At 31.7% G+C, this 17,201-nt stretch overlaps 1 protein-coding gene across 2 annotated transcripts; it reads left to right on the forward strand.

Annotated features, from left to right (window-relative positions):
- Window positions 1-5,468: 5,468 nt before the first annotated feature.
- On the forward strand, window positions 5,469-16,832 carry LOC120200380 (uncharacterized protein At5g03900, chloroplastic-like). Of its 2 annotated transcripts, XM_039201256.1 has the most exons (14): window positions 5,469-5,489; window positions 10,684-11,105; window positions 11,765-11,872; window positions 11,976-12,076; window positions 12,174-12,257; window positions 12,649-12,724; window positions 12,822-12,887; window positions 13,021-13,110; window positions 14,021-14,086; window positions 14,412-14,554; window positions 14,656-14,742; window positions 14,826-14,889; window positions 15,684-15,827; window positions 16,341-16,832. In XM_039201256.1, the coding sequence occupies exons 2-14, from the start codon at window positions 10,719-10,721 to the stop codon at window positions 16,482-16,484; spliced, it is 1,560 nt and encodes a 519-aa protein (XP_039057187.1). In that variant the 5' UTR covers window positions 5,469-5,489; window positions 10,684-10,718; the 3' UTR covers window positions 16,485-16,832. The 2 variants fall into 2 exon arrangements, with proteins under 2 accessions (XP_039057187.1, XP_039057188.1); XM_039201257.1 differs by lacking the exon at window positions 5,469-5,489 and having other exon boundaries at window positions 10,645-11,105.
- The last annotated feature ends 369 nt before the right edge of the window (window positions 16,833-17,201 follow it).

Raw genomic sequence — 17,201 nt, forward strand, 5'->3', positions numbered from 1 at the left:
TTAAGTATATTCTCTTTTTATTTTATTCTAATGAACCCAGATGTATAGTGTAAAATTAAGGGTAAACTACACGGGAGATCATTAAACTATGGTCAAAAATCAATTTGACTGCCGATGTTTCAATTGAATCAATCAGACCACCCAACTATTTAAATGTTTCAATCAAGCCACCGGCCATTAATTTTTAACGAAGGTGATGACATGTCCGTTAATAAAATTGGCATAATTCTATATTTGGTCCTTAATATTTACATATCCTATCAATTTATTCACTATTTTAATTCAATTAAATAAATTTAATTATCCAATTAAAACATGACACGTGCCAATACATAATTGGAAGGTGTTGAAAACATTTTGATGTTTCGATATAACAAATTAAGTTAAATGAATTTTAAGATTTTACAAAAGATTTTCTAACTATATTAGATGTAATTATTCGAATATCAAAATATTACTCCAAGTCTTTCAAAGTTCATTTTAATCCTTACTAAAGTGTAAAATTGTGTTTTATACTTAAACTATTTTAAAACAATTTTACAAAGTATTTCGAGCCTTAATCGAGCCAAAAATATTTTCTTTTAAAAGGGTTTCAAGAAAAATCAGATTGCCAAAGGGGTACAGATTCCCCCCAAGGGGTACCGATTCCCCCCTATCTAACGGTCAAAAACAGATTGCACTTAGGGAACTAATTCCCCATGAGGGGGTACCGATTCCCCCCACGCTCCAAACTGTTTTATTAATTGTTTCTCATCTCCAAACGGCTCCAAAACATCCCCAACGGCTATATACAACTTCAAACACATTCCAAGTTATAAATACAACCTAAGGACACTTGAAGATGCAAGAGAACAACTATCCAAGCAATCAAACACAAGAGAAGAGTTTTTCAATCTTATTTCATCTTTCTCTTGTAAATATTTTGTTCTTATGAGCTTAATCTTGTAAACACCTACCTTAGAGAGGTTTTCTTGTTTACATTTCTTATCCTTTTGTAAAGGGGAAATGTTCTAGCTTATCCCGTGTAAAAGCTAGGGAAATGTTCTAGTTTAGCCCGGAAAAACTAGGGAGTTTGTAAGGTTACTCTTTATCCTCAAAAGAAAGAACAAATTAGTGAATTTGTTGGAAAATCCTTAGTGGGGAGCTAAGGTAGTGGACATAGACTTTGGTTGAGAAATTTGAACCACTATAAATCGCTGTGCAATTCTCTATCTTTCAATCTCCTTACTCCCTAAACACAAAACCATTCCGACCCCTCTTTATAAACCGTTCCGGTTGTTGATTCGAGCTTCCTAAAATCCTAACAATTGGCATCAGAGCCTAACTCATTAAGAAGGTTTAACCACCTTGAGATGATCCTAGAAGAAGCTCTACCAATTCCCGACACAACCGAGAAGATGGCTTCCACCTCCGGCTCGTTCCACATGGAAGACTCCCTACCAACCGACAAACCTCCATACTTCAATGGAGTCAACTATCATCATTGGAAGAAATTAATGAAGGTATTCATCCAATCCAATGATCGTGATGCATGGGGGATAATCAAGAACGGATACTCTTCTCCAAAGAAGAAGGAGAAGAAGAGGAGGAGTGATAAAGAACGGAAGAAAGCTCAACTTAATGCCAAGGCCATGCACATGCTGTTTTGTGCATTTGGTCATGAAATCTATGAAGGGTTTTCTTTATGTTCAAGTGCCAAAGAGCTTTGGAATAAGCTTGAGGAAATTCATGGAAACAAGAAAGAATAACCAACAAATGTGGTGTCTCTAATGGCTCGTGAAGAGCCCGTGGTATCTTATAACTCAAATGAATTTAATTCATATACGTTTGATGAGTTACAAGATGCTTTTAATAGGTTATATTTAGAGTTTGAGACCATGAACTCCAAATATAAGAAAATAATTTCAAATTTTAAAATCGAAAACGATTTTCTTTTGAAAACAAAAATAGATTTTGAAAGCCAAAATGAAATTTTGAAAAAGGATTTAGAGCTTTCAAAAATAAAAATTGAAAGTTTTGAAAAAGAAAATCTTGATTTAAAAGTTAAGCTTGAATGCTTAACAAAAGAAAAACAAATCATTTTAAATAATTCATTTAGTTCAATAATGACAATATGCTCACATTGTCATTATAATGGTCATAAGGAACATACTTGTCCTTTGAAGAAAGGAAAACGTTTTAAAATTAGATAAGTATGGGTTCCGAAAGAAACAAGAGGCATTGAAACTAACGTTCAAGGATCCAAAGTAATTTGGATATCAAAATCTACTTAAATGTCTCTTGTAGGTGTGTGGAAGCAATGTTGATGAAAATGATGATATTAAAGATGCTCTAGCCACACATGAAAAAGGAATGGGTAACCTCTAAGCTTAATGCTTTTTATTTTAGTTATTTGGTTGCTCATTTGATTTTAAGCATGCATGAGTTTTGTTTTTAAATAATTATACATTATTGTTTTAATCTCATGTATGTTAAAAAGGTTTTATGATGAACATTTTAAAGTTTTAATAATTTTTAGAATTTTTAGTTCATCATAAGGAATTTTGGTCAAAATTGGTTTTAATGCAAATGATATCTCTCTAACAATTGATATCAACTTTTCAAATGTTTTGATTTTATAAATTTTAAAATTTTTGACCTAAATTTAAATGTTTATGCATGTGGTTTAAATGAAAATGATATATCTCTAACAATTGATATCAAAATTTTCAAATGCATAACATTTTTGGAAAACTTTATGCATATGCACTTAATTTCAATAATTGATATTACATAAAGTATTTTAGACTTGGATGTATTGAATTTCATGTGCTACTAACATGTTTGTTATTCTTTGTTGAAATTCAATTTTGTTTAAGTGTCAAGATCCTAAAAGCATAATTTTATTTGGAATGCATTTATTGAGGGGGAGCTTTGATTTTTCAAATAATTTTTAAAATGTCAAATTTACTACTTACTCTCCAAAGTTATTTTGAACTTCAAAGATTAGAGTCTTTTTGATTTAACAAAAAGGGGGAGAAGTGTTAAAGTAAGGGGGAGTAATTTCAAACTTTATTTCAAAATCTTAAAATTACTCAAATGTTTTGTTATATCAAAAAGGGGGAGATTGTTGAAAACATTTTGATGTTTCGATATAACAAATTAAGTTAAATGAATTTTAAGATTTTACAAAAGATTTTCTAACTATATTCGATGCAATTATTCGAATATCAAAATATTACTCCAAGTCTTTCAAAGTTCATTTTAATCCTTACTAAAGTGTAAAATTGTGTTTTATACTTAAACTATTTTTAAAACAATTTTACAAAGTATTTCGAGCCTTAATCGAGCCAAAAATATTTTCTTTTAAAAGGGTTTCAAGAAAAATCAGATTGCCCAGGAGGTACAGATTCCCCCCAGGGGGTACCAATTCCCCCCCAGGGGGTATCGATTCCCCCCTGTCTAACGGTCAAAAACAGATTGCACTTGGGGAACCGATTCCCCATGAGGGGGTACCAATTCCCCCCCACGCTCCAAGCTGTTTTATTAATTGTTTCTCATCTCCAAACGGCTCCAAAATATCCCCAACGGCTATATACGACTTCAAACACATTCCAAGCTATAAATACAACCTAAGGACACTTGAAGATGCAAGAGAACAACTATCCAAGCAATCAAACACAAGAGAAGAGTTTTTCAATCTTATTTCATCTTTCTCTTGTAAATATTTTGTTCTTATGAGCTCAATCTTGTAAACACCTACCTTAGAGAGGTTTTCTTGTTTACATTTCTTATCCTTTTGTAAAGGGGAAATGTTCTAGCTTATCCCGTGTAAAAGCTAGGGAAAGGTTCTAGTTTAGCCTGGAAAAACTAGAGAGTTTGTAAGGTTACACTTTATCCTCAAAAGAAAGAACAAATTAGTGAATTTGTTGGAAAATCCTTGGTGAGGAGCTAAGGTAGTGGACGTAGACTTTGGTTGAGAAATTCGAACCACTATAAATCGCTGTGCAATTCTCTATCTTTCAATCTCCTTACTCCCTAAACACAAAACCGTTCCGACCCCTCTTTGCAAACCGTTCCTGTTGTTGATTTGAGCTTCCTAAAATCCTAACAGAAGGTTTTATTTATGATTTTTTAATTATTTAATTAAATGATTTTTATCCAATCAGGTGGTGACATGTGTCACCACCCAATTGAAATAAAAATAAAGGGACAAACCTCTGCTTAAAAAGAATCAAAACAGTGTCTGGGGGATAAAGCAACCAGGCGCCCAAACCATTGGGTCGAGGCCCCAATTGTTTAAAGTTACAACAATTTGTATTTGTCTTTTAAAGGTTTGTTAATGATAAAAAATTAAACAAATTATTTGTCTTTTAAAGTTTACAACTAGGGTTGTTCAAACAGTTAATTCGGTCACCGACCGAACCGAATTAATTATAACTGAATTAACTGAATTTTTTCTTTAACCATTATTCGAACAAAAATTTATTTGAAAATTATTAAACGAACCGAACAAAATTCGGTCCATTTTTGAATTAACCAAATTTTTTTAAAATTTTCTAATTATATAACAATTGAATATTTTTTAATTTAAAAAATAGTTTACAATTAATTTAAATAATAATTAATCATGAGTAATTTATTTAATTTTTTAATAATTTGTTGTAAGAAAAATAATTTATTTAAACAAATAATTTGTTTAATTTTTTATCATTAACAACCTTTTAAAAGCCAAATACAAATCGTTGTAAGTTTAAATCATTGGGAACCTTTGACCCAATGGTTTAGGCGTCTAGTTGCTTTATCCCCCACAGATACTGGTTTGAATCTCCTTGAGCATAGGTTTGTCCCTTTATTTTCATTTCAATTGGGTGGTGACACGTGTCACCACCTGAATAGATAGAAAAAATCATTTAATTAAATAATTTAAAATTCATAAATAAAACCTTCAATCATGTATTGACAAGTGTCACATTCTAATTGGATAGTTAAATTTATTTAATTGAATTAAAATAGTGACTAAAATGATAGAGTATGTAAATATTAAGGATCAAATATAGAATTATGCCAATTTTATTAACAGAAACGTCATCACCTCCGTTAAAAATTAACGGTCGTGTTTGATTGAAACGTTTAAATAGTTGGGTGATCTGATTGATTTAATTGAAACTTCGGTGGTTAAATTGATTTTTGACCATTGTTTAGTGGTCTCCCATATAATTTACCCTTAATTTTAAAATGTTGACGAGCCTTTAAAATTGAAATTCAACTAGGGGGTTTGGAAATTGTTTGAAAATTTGATTACCAATGAGGATGGTATGGGTAAAGTACACAAATAGTCCTTTGACTATAGGGGTTATACTTTGTTGAGTCTCTCGACTATTAAAAGTTACAAATTGATCTTTTGATTATAGGATGTCGCTTTGTTGAGTCTCCGACTATTAAAAGTTACGAAATGGTCACCCTAGTATTTAGTATATTCCAAACTCATCATTTTTTTTTATTAAAAACTGACAACAATATGAGTTAGATGTTAATCTGTTAATTGAGAAATGATAATTTTTAGATTATAAGATCAAATTTTATCATGTCTCGGTTAGCAAGTTAATATTCAGCTCAGACTGTCGTCAATTTCTCAACGGAAAAGGACGAGTTTGGAACATATTAAATAGTTAGATAATCATTTTTGTTACTTTTAATAATCAGATGATTCAACAAAGCAACATTCTATAATTGGGGGATCATTTTATAACTTTTAATAGTCGAGGGACTCAAGAAATCAATATCTCATAGTCGGGGATTGTTTGTGTGCTTTACCCGGATGGAATTAGGTAAGTTTAGAATTTTGGAATATTGAGTGTTTTGATGTCTTTTAGTCTTTTTTATTTATTAGCTTAAAAAATGACTACCTCATCATCATTTCATGTTAAATTGTAGCATCCACAAGAGAACATTCATGTCTTTCATTTGTCAAAATTATACTTCAAATTTTAGTAGGCAATTTTACTCAAATATATCTAAAAAATAATTACTAAAACAACATTTATTCTATATTATCTTTCGATCTAGCACCATTTTATGTCACGCAAGAGGAAATTACTTGCCTCTTTACAGGAAATGCCTTCCACCTGCGCGGCATAAAATGTTAGATTGAAATGAAAGAAAACGAAAGGGAATAAAGTATACTGTGCAAATCAAATACACGCAATTATACGAGCACAAATTGAATCAAGAGGTGACAACGATGCACGTGCATTAACTCATATGATTTAAATACGTGACTTTTCAAATATTTAAATATAAATATTTAAGTATTTATTTATCGAATGATTAAACATAATATTAATAAACGTATCATCATTACCTAGTTAGACTATTGCTCATTCTTGTATTCGTGTAATTACCCGTGTTCAACACACATTAATTGAACTAAAATCTTTTATGAAAATTATTAACCGTATTGAAATATTTTTGAAATATTTTTAGTTAGATCAACTTGAGTTAAATATATGTATCTTTTCATTTGTGTTAAAATTTTGATCGAGTCTCGAAAGTTTAATGAGTCTAGTATGATCAAAAAATAGTTGAATATTAATTTATAACGAGTTCGAACTTAATATATATATATATATATATATATATATATATATATATATATTGAATATTTTTGACTAATTCGATTAATTAATCGATTTTAAATTAAATTAACCGATAATTCAACTTTGAAAAAAATCTTAATTGTGAATCAATTTAACATCTAATTAACCGATCAATTAACCAAATAAAATTAGAGGTGGATAAGAAAATGCTCCAAAGTTTGATTGCTTGTACCACTGTGATTGAAGGTTTGAGGAGACCTAATAGAGGAAAAATGTGTTTGGATTGATGAAAAAATATAATTTAAGAACTATAAAAATAATAATTATCTCTTTAATCATTACTATTTTTAAAAAATATTAATTATTACTTTAGTTCCTAAGTCCATTTCATTTCAGATTTAATAGTTTGTTTGTTTAGAAAACATATATAAATTTTGATTTAATATGTAATCTAATATGAGAATATTCATTAATGTAAGTATAAACATATAATTTAAATTTAATTATATATATTTATAAAAAAAAATCAAACTCAGTCATATAATTTCACTTAAAAAATAAACGTAAAATGATATCCATACAAATAATAAAGTTAATCAAAATCAAAGTTTTCTACAAACAGTTACCAAACTAAAATTGATCAAGTACATTCTAAATTGATCTACGGGTGGTTTGAGAATACTTATGAAAGCGTTTTTGGCCCAAAATTTCGTTGAGAAAGCAAAGCATTCTAAAACAATTCATTTTCAATAAAAAATTCACGTTTGAAAAGTGATTATTCATTCGAACGAAGAAGTTAGAAAAAACAATGATTTTGTGTTGAAAAAGTTCATTACGAGAAACATTCCCAAACGAATGGTGTTTGTTTTTTTCCCCTTTCAATTATTCATAGAGCTTCATTTTTGGGGAAAATTAGCTAAATTATTTAGTCAAAAAGGATAGCTCAAAGTTTATTTTAGGATCTAAGGTATTTATTACAGTGAAAGATGTATTGTCACGTGGAAATAATGAGTTTTAAAAAATATTTTTTTATTAGAATTTGTCACATTAGGATAACAAGTTCCAATTTATTTTTAATAAAACTTGTTATACTCACATGAGGAGTTCAAACCACTACAATAAATATAGTAGATTATTAGTTAACTTTTAAGTGACCCAAAAAAACTAAATAATTATTACGTCAGTATTATTCGGCTATTTTACCTTTCAAAGATTTGTTTCAAGTACCTAGGGTCTATGATACATAAAGATGGGAGTGTAGATGATGACGTTACACACCGTATAAAGGCGGGATGGCTAAAGTGGAGGGCCGCTACTGGAGTTTTGTGTGACAAGAATGTGCCTCTAAAACTTAAGGGAAAATTTTATAGAATGGCAATAAGACCAGTGATGTTGTATGGATCAGAATGTTGGGCAACCAAGAAGGATCATGTAAGGAGGATAGAGGCCGCAGAAATGAGAATGCTTCGATGGACATGCGGTAGGACTCTGTGGGATATGACAATAAACTCTGCTATTAGGATGTCCTTGGGGATGGTGCCTGTTTCCGAAAAATTGAGGGAAGGAAGACTACGGTGGTTTGGGCATGTCCTTAGGCGACTACCATCAGATGCGGTCAGGAGGGTAGAGTCGATTACAGTCGACGGTGCCAGAAGGAGAGGACGACCAAGGCGGAAGTGGGAAGACTGCTTGAGATCTGATTTGATGGATTTAGCCCTTACCGAGGACATGACCTCTGATAGGAAAGTATGGAGACTTAAGACTAGGATAGTCGAGTAGTGTGGGTCACATCTCTAGGGTGTATCATCTCTGTCTTATTTTAATGCCTTTGTAGTAATTTCCATGACTCCTACTTTTTATTCGTTTCTGTTATTGGTATTTATGAAGGCTTAGAACTGGGCTTGCTATCGTTTGACTTCTGTGTATCATTATCTCCACTTTTAATTTTAGTCGGGTCTTACGTTTCTGTCTATATACAGAGATTTTTTCGCAGGGATTTTTTTTTCCAGGGATTACTGCCCATTACAGACGCGCATATGATATTAATGATATTAATAACTGCATATGATTACTGTTCAACTATGTATTTTTGTATTTATTTATACATGCATTGCATTTTATCTATATTTTTAATTTTCTGACTGCCGGAGGTCTTCTACGGAAGCTACTCTCAACCTAGCGTTGGGGGCAGCCTACTACCCTACCTCCCCTTACCCCATTGCATATGGGAATTAGGTTTTGTTGTTGTTTCTTTTATAGTTTTGGCCAAGACTTAAACGCTTGCACATTAAATTTCCACTGTATATTTTTTTTGGTAATTTAAAATCCTGGTATTTTGCGTTTATTAACGGTAAAAGAATAATAGAAAACAAGAGGTTTAATTCAAAATTTGTCCCTCTAATTATACTGTTTCTCATTTTGTATTTTAAACTCCTATTCTTTCTTTTAATTTGGCCATTAAAGTATATTGTTTTCTGATTTTACACTTGAAACAATATGAACCAATAAAAACAAGCCATGTGGCGTGCCATAAGAGCAGAAACATAATTAGGCGGCATGTGATGAGTTGATTGGTTCAAATTTTGGGTAAACTACTAGTTTAATATATAAACTATAAGTTTTAGCTAAACTACTAGTTTTAGCTCATTTTAGTATTTAAACTTTTAATTTTTAAAAATCATACCTAAAGTTTATTTTTGTTTCATTTTAGTACCCGTGATTAAAAACTTTAGTTTTTGTTTCATTTTAGTACACCGTTCAAAATTTAACTTTAAGTTTTGAAAAAAATTAATAGTTTAGGTACTAAAACGGACCAAAACTAATAGTTTATGTACTAAATGCGTTAAGTTTTTAACGGTAGTGTACTAAAATGAAATGAAAACTAAATGTTAGATATGGTTTCAAAAAATTTGAAAGTTTAGATACTAAAATTAACTAAGATTTATAATTTAAGTACTAAATAAATAGTTTACTCTCAAATTTTTTATGAGTGCAAAATAAAAAGCAAGTACGACTGTACGATATTAATTTCTGAATTAAGCCTAAACCAAATAAAAGTAGTGGGATTAAGGAGATTTTCTTGGGTGAAATATAATTTTAGTATTCTAACAATCACTTTTATTCTGTTTTTGTCACCTAACTCTTTTTTGTTTCAAAATCATATCTAATGTTACATTTTGATTTCATTTTAGTCACCACCATTAAAAAATTAACAATGATACTAATGTGTCATTATAAGATAATGCCACATCATAATTGATTTTTAAAAATGACACGTCAGTAGATTTGTTAAGTTTTTAATGACGGGTGACCAAAATGAAATTAAAACATACCACTAAATATGATTTTGAAAAATAATAATAGTTGGGTGACAAACAAAATGATAGTTTAGATAATGTGTAGTTTATTTTTTTTTTAAATTCCAAGTAAAATTAAAAAAAAAAACTAAAAGAAATAGGATAAAGTACACAAATGGTCTCCTCACTATAAAATATTACTTTATTAAGTCTCACAACTATTAAAAGTTATAAAATTATCCTCCAACTATAAAGTATTATTTTGTCGAGTCCTTCTACTATTAAAAGTTACAAAATGATCACCTGACTATTCATTATGTTCCTAACTCATCCCTTTTTGTTAAAAAATAATTATATTCTAAGCTGAATGTTAACCTATTAAATGTGATATGATAGAATTTTAATCCTATAATCTCAAACGACTATCATATCTCAGTTATTATGTTAATGTTTAGCTTAGACAACCTCTAATTTTTAACGGAAAAAGATGAGTTTGGAATATAATGAATAATCGATTGACCATTTTGTAACTTTTAATAATCGAAGGACTTAACAAAATAACACTCTATAATCAAAAGATCATTTTATAATTTTTAATAATTAAAGTACTTAATAAAGTAATACATGGGGAACATTTTTTTTTTACTTTACTCGAAGAAATATGGAGATAACAATTGTTCATCTAAAATATCTGAAGGATAAAAAGGTAAATCCGCCAACATAATCCTCCCGCTTTCTATCCGCAAAGCTTTTCCCCCTTCTAAAACAGCTCTCTTGCATGGCCGAAGCTAAAAGAAGCTATTTTTTTTGAAAAATAAAATAAAATCTGGAGTTTCATGCAACAATGGCCTCAATCTCTTCTTGCCTTACTCTGTCACCTAAGTTTCGTCTACTAACTTCAAAACCCTCACTTTCCCTCGATTTCCCTGGAATCCAACCACCAACTTCTCCCTCGACGTTCTCGCCAAAATCCGGGAATTTTTGGAGATCTAAGGTTTCGTTTCCGGTCATTAAGGCAACTCTTGATGTCGGAAGCAACGCGATTAGACCCGGAGGTGCGGTCGAGACTGATAAGTTACAGTCCGATGTGAGGAAACGAGCAATGGAGGCCGTTGACGCGTTTGGGGGCAGGGTTACAGTTGGAGATGTTTCGAGTAAAGCTGGGCTTAACTTGAATCAAGCTCAAAAGGCTCTTCAAGCGCTGGCTTCCGATACTAATGGTTTCTTGGAGGTATTTTGTTTTTGAATTTTCGATTTCATATAGCTTCCATAAATTTGATCCATTTTAGGGTTCATGATTAGTGGAATTTCTTTTTGAATCGAAATGCCTAAGTAGATTGTGGATTGGTTAACTTCATATAAGTTTTACTTTGCTCGTTGACACACACACACACACAAGTTGATTTGTGTTTTGGATTGAGGTTAAAATAGATGTAGATGTGGTCTGGAAGTGATCTCCAATACTTATACTAACATGCTGCTAGTTGTTGTGTCGTTGGAGTTGAGAGAGTTTCGATAGAGGTAACGGTTTGAACATACATATGACAATTGCATTTTTGTTTAGTAGTTAACATATGCCATATTGAAAATACATGGTTTGGTTAGCCTTAAAAATGTTAATACCAAGAGCTCTTGCTGCTATCCTTTTTAGTTTTATTTTGTGGATAACTATATGCTGTCTATAATCATGCTGAATGTCTGTCTTTTTCTCTTTGCTGAAGTAATATGGAGCCAGCCTGTGTTACTGACCTATTGCGAGCCTTTGCTGATCTCTGTATGGACACTATTATATTGTTTCTTGGGACTTGTTTTAGTACTGTCATATCTATTTCTGGTATCTTTGAAGTTCTTGATTTGTGAGTACCATTGTTTTCAAGATGCGTTTAACAGGTTTCAGATGAAGGTGATGTCCTTTATGTCTTTCCAAAAGATTATCGTGCAAAACTTGCCGCCAAGTCATTTAGGATAAAATTTGAACCTTGGGTTGATAAAGCTAAGGTGATTTTTCATGACCTTTTTTTCCCATTTTTTTAGGCTAAGGAGAAAAATCCGTGATGTTAAACGATATGATCAATAATCTAGTCTTTCTCTTGCTTGGCAGGCTGCTCTTGAATATTTAGTTAGAGTTTCTTTTGGGACAGCACTTATAGCTTCAATTGTTCTTGTTTATACAACAATCATTGCCCTAATATCAAGTAGAAGGTACCTACTAACCTTGACCCTTTGGAATTATTATAACAACATAATTCTACACCTGTGATTGTTGAATCAAGAAGCTGACAATGTGATCTGGTGACAGCGATGAAGACAATCGGGGTAGACGAGGAGGCAGATCATATGACACAGGGTTCACTTTCTACTTAAGTCCAACTGACCTGTTTTGGTAATACTTTTTAGATTATGAAGAACTCTAGCAGTGCTTTACTGTAACAGGCTGTTAATTACAGTTTGGAATTGTCACTGATCGAGCCAACTAGGGGTGCTGATAGAGAAGATTAAGTAGATAAACTTTGGTTATAAATAACTTTGTTTGCTAAATTGCTTTAGAATCAATAAACAGTTTGTATCGTGATAGAATTTCTGTTATCCATGTTTGGGTACATCCAATAGTTTTTTATTTTATTTTTATTTCAATGGGTAAATGAGATTAGACCATCGAATCACCATATTTTATGCTATAATCTAATGTTAAAATATATTGCCGTTGTAATTTGTATTCCTTTCATATGTTCAAATGCTTACATAACCTCATTCTCTGATTTAATTTTATTAAGGTACTGGGATCCATATTATTATAGGAGGCGACGATTACGAACTGATGATGATGAGAAGATGAACTTTATTGAATCTGTAAGATATAAGATATGGAATAAACATATGGATCATGTGTGGTTTTGCCTGGTTGTGTTGCACTTCAAAGAGTTTAATCCATTTGCGACTTTTTTAGGTTTTCTCTTTTGTATTCGGGGATGGTGATCCAAATCAAGGAATTGAAGAAGAAAGGTGGAAGTTGGTAATGCTTCAACACTAACTTTTCTGGTCAATGCATGGAACAGTTAATTTCATCTTTTTGAAAGTAGTTATTCTGGTTATAAGTGTTCTATTCTTGCTACAATGTTTAACAGTTTTCCAACCAAAATTTGCAGATTGGACAGTACATAGCTAATAATGGAGGTGTTGTCACAGCTGAAGAACTGGCTCCATATCTTGATTTACCGACCACAAATGGAGCATTGGTATGATTAAAAATTAAATTTAATCTTAATCTAGCTTGTAATTAGCTTGCAAATTATTTTTACACATTGCTTTGAAAGCTCGCATATTGTTCTTTTGCCTTGAATTTGAAATATTTCCTCTCACAATCACAGTTGTTTTCATTCATTCTTTGCATTGCAAGGATACAAGTACAACTATGCTTGGTCTGCCATTGCAGCACCTAAGCAAAGAAATTATTAAATTGACTCATTAGATCTCAGATATTTATTTATTTGCATTGTTGTCCCAGCACACTGTCAATTTATTTCTGCATTTGTTTGACAATGATCATATAATCAAATAATGTTTTATATGTAAACATATATTTATGGTTGCTTGCATATTTTGCTGTCATACGTTTTTCAGTCAAGTAGTTTAGAAGTGATAAGCAGGGATTAAAATGTGGTAGGGATATCTGATGTTTATCGCAGTTGTAGATGTTACTTATGTAATAGCATTGATTATGGTAATCATAATTGTGAAATTTCTCTATCTTACACAACTTTACCATAAGTAATTAATCATAATTAACAACTCTTTTATAAATTATTTGAATTGTTTATCACATTAGCGTTAAAAATGATAAAAAAATTAATAGCTAAATGTATAATAGTGCCTAATAAGTGCTTCATGCAAGTTCTGTTTACAAAGCTTCACAATCAGTATTATTCTGGTTTCTTTTTTTAACAAATATGCTTAAAACTCATTGGAGAATATTCCAAAATTCTGTTTGTTGAAAACTGTTTGAAGTTGTTGTTTTTCTCATTTCAAATTATTTGTCACTGAATTATTTTTACTAATTACTTCTTGCCTGCATCAAGGCTCCAAGGTGTTTATATTTTTTTTTCCATTTTTAGTTATTTGAACCTTTTCTTTCCTGCTCAATTGCAGAGTGATGAATCATATGTCTTACCTGTTCTTTTGCGGTTTGATGGCCAGCCAGAAATAGATGAAGAGGTATGTAGATACAATTATATTCATTACATATAATGTTTCTGTGTACTATGATAAATTCCATTTATTGTCACTTCGTAATTATTTGAAATTAATGATTTCTAAGATACCAATGTTTGATCTGTATCCCCGAGACCAAGGCATATGTGTTTATATACCACGACATTCCATTTATTGTCACGCTAAAATGTAAATATTTGAAATTTATGGTTTTGACATAAGGTACCAATGCTTGATCTGTGTCACTGAGACCAAGAATTGTGTCATCACATGTTTCCTTTCTGGAAAAGAGTTCCTGCCCTCTTGAAGTATAAAATTATTTGTGTAGGGAAATATTCTGTACAGATTTCAGTCTCTGCAGCGGACTGCTTCTTCTAAGCGGAGTGGAAGTAAGGAATATGTAGGAAGAAGATGGAGCGATTGGGTTGGGGGAACTGAGAAATTTTTTAAGGAGAAAAAGTGGCAATTTAGGTCCTTTCTTTCTCTATATGTGTGTTTTATATAGTGCATTTATTTGGTGAGAATTGTTCTGTTATGGAGTTTATTTGTATTGATAAGCATTTGTTTTGCAGTAAAACAAGCACATCAGAGAGAACAATGGTCATTGGTTTAGGTGCTATTAACCTCTTTGGAGTTATTATTCTTGGAGCCATGTTAAAGTAAAGTCTTCTCTCAGTATTATTTTCAGTCTATGTTTCTTATTTTCTCTCTCTAATGGTGGTGCTTTTATTATCGTTTGAAGAGATACTGCGGTTAGACCAAGTGGATTTATCAACTTTGTCATGGACATAATTCCTCTACTTCAGGTATGATTTGTTTTTCTCTTATATAGATAGGCCGATTGAACAGATAGTTTTAACTATAGGGAAGAGCAGGAGGTTATTATGCATTTTACATTTTCTTCTTGAATGAAATGTGCACACCATGATGCATAACAAGGTTCTTCCTTCTTTGTACCCATGTGGTATTCTCTTAGCATCTTTTTTTTTTTGATAAGAAGTGGAGGCCTCGTTAAAACCCCCTTCATGATTAAAGGAACACCAATAGGTGTTCCTTAATCAGCGGAAGGAGGAAAAGAGTGCCTCAAAATTCTTCGGTATTCTCTTAGCATCTGGATTTGATTCTCTATAACTTCCGAGTTCCGACACAACATCTTACATGTTCTGACAACATGACGACAGGATGCCGGAATCTGTATAATGTTACAGATGTATGCACTTTGGTTTTGTCTTAAAATAAGTTTTCATGTTCTAAGTCCTGATATTTGTCCAATATAAAAGAATACCTGTATTATTATTTCAGACCAGCGAAGTTGCAAGACTTGAATATTGCTACTTGGTACTAGATACAGCATGTAGAAGTAAATAAAAGTATAGTATTGCTATTTTCTTTTTGGTTTGTGAAAATGTGGATAAAAATTTAATGTCTTCTCCCATGCTTGAGCAAATGAAGTATTGTGAACTTGGATAAAGTATTACTCGTTAAAAGTTTAGACGATTGAAAACTCAACTTTTTTCCCCTTGTCTAGAATGAAATTTACTTCTGCTACTCTTTCAAGATATATATATATATATATATATATAAAACAATTTTGTTGCAGATCTATGCTGGTTCTTTCTTTGCAATTCCTTTGGTTCGGTGGTTCTTCATTCGTAAAAGGAATACTAATATAGAGAAGAGAAACCAGATAAGAAAACAGTTTGTTCAAGCACTTGAATCGCCTGATCTTTCACTAAGGCGGAAGGTAATCATCTTATCACCTGCATTTGGAATTTTTTTAATCATGTTTTAGGTGGTGTTTATGATTTCCCACTGAATAAGCAGCAGCTTTACACCGTGTTCTCTTCTATTTCTTAATATACAATTGCACATTTTTAAACGTTTTAACATTGGTGTGAGAATTTGAAGTCAATTTACATCTTTTGTTAAGGGATGAATGTTCATCAATGCAGTGATTAATAATTTATCTGCAACTTTTATCTTCCTATATTAAAAAATCCCATTGGATCACTAGTATGCAATTTCTGCATGATTGCATCTCTATGTGATCTTGCCTTGGTCATTAGAAAATAAACGGGATCAGGTTCCCCGAGACACCAATGATGTAATGCAGGAATATCGCCTATTACAGTTTTGCCCTTTTACGACAATTTCATTTTATTTTAAAGTCGAATTTCCTGGTTTCCTTGTATAGGATCTGCATTGGTAAATCTATTCTTGTGGAAGAATCTTTATTTACTTCCTGTATATATTCCAGCTACTGAGTGCTCGAGATATGGCACAGAAAACAGTCATAGGATCAGATCGCATTGTGTATAGTACCAATAGAGACTTAGTTGAGCAAGACTACGGGGCACTAGAGTGGGATAGAAGATTCCGAGAAATTGAGAAGTCGGAATAAGAAGGTGCTCGTATGGACTACAGGCTGCACAAGTTGTTGCCTTATCTTATGGGAGCATCCTTTTACGAAGCGATTGGACGGTAAACGAAACCTATCGCATTGGAGCTGCTGATATTACCATTGATGGAGGAGGCAATTCTACAAAAGAAAACCAGTAAATCTGTCTTCAATGCTGTCTGGTGGTACAGCTGGAGGGGGAAATAATACATGTATTTTTCACTAAAGTGCCTCGGCACTTCCTTTTCAATCATTTACATATCATTTTAGATTTACGGAAGGTGAATTCAAATCCTCTTTATTTGTTTTCACCATCTTCTGTTTCCATTTGAAAATAGAAAAAAAAGGCATGTTGAGTACTGTAAAACTGTTAATAATCCATCGTGTAAACCACTACGATGTTTTTACATTGCTGAGACTCTGATAGATCAATGAATACTACTTTATTAGGTACTAAAGAACGTCTTGAGTGAACTTAGTAATAAAATAGTATTATTTTCTCTAGAAGCCATAGGTTTGTTGTCAATGGTTAAGAAAAACTTTAAACATATATTATCTTATAATCATCTTAGATTATTAGAAAAATGTTTGGGTCGCAAATTGTACGCATTCATATATCGTCTAAAAGTACATTCATGAGCACCTTAATGTTGAATTAGGGCTAAATTTCTTAAGGGTAAACTACACCATTCATCATTAAATTTTACTCTTTTATTTCAC

Source organism: Hibiscus syriacus, unplaced genomic scaffold, assembly GCF_006381635.1.
Source record: "Hibiscus syriacus cultivar Baekdansim isolate YM2019G1 unplaced genomic scaffold, ASM638163v2 tig00005939_pilon, whole genome shotgun sequence".
Lineage (NCBI taxonomy): Eukaryota > Viridiplantae > Streptophyta > Magnoliopsida > Malvales > Malvaceae > Hibiscus > Hibiscus syriacus.

What these genes read in the sequence shown, in the direction of transcription:
- LOC120200380 (XM_039201256.1), top strand. Translation starts at nt 10,719, where the DNA reads ATGGCCTCAATCTCTTCTTGCCTTACTCTGTCACCTAAGTTTCGTCTA. An exon ending in CTTGGGTTGATAAAGCTAAG is followed by an intron (nt 11,873 to 11,975) that starts GTGATTTTTCAT and finishes CTTGCTTGGCAG; the next exon opens with GCTGCTCTTGAATATTTAGT. An exon ending in CGACCACAAATGGAGCATTG is followed by an intron (nt 13,111 to 14,020) that starts GTATGATTAAAA and finishes GCTCAATTGCAG; the next exon opens with AGTGATGAATCATATGTCTT.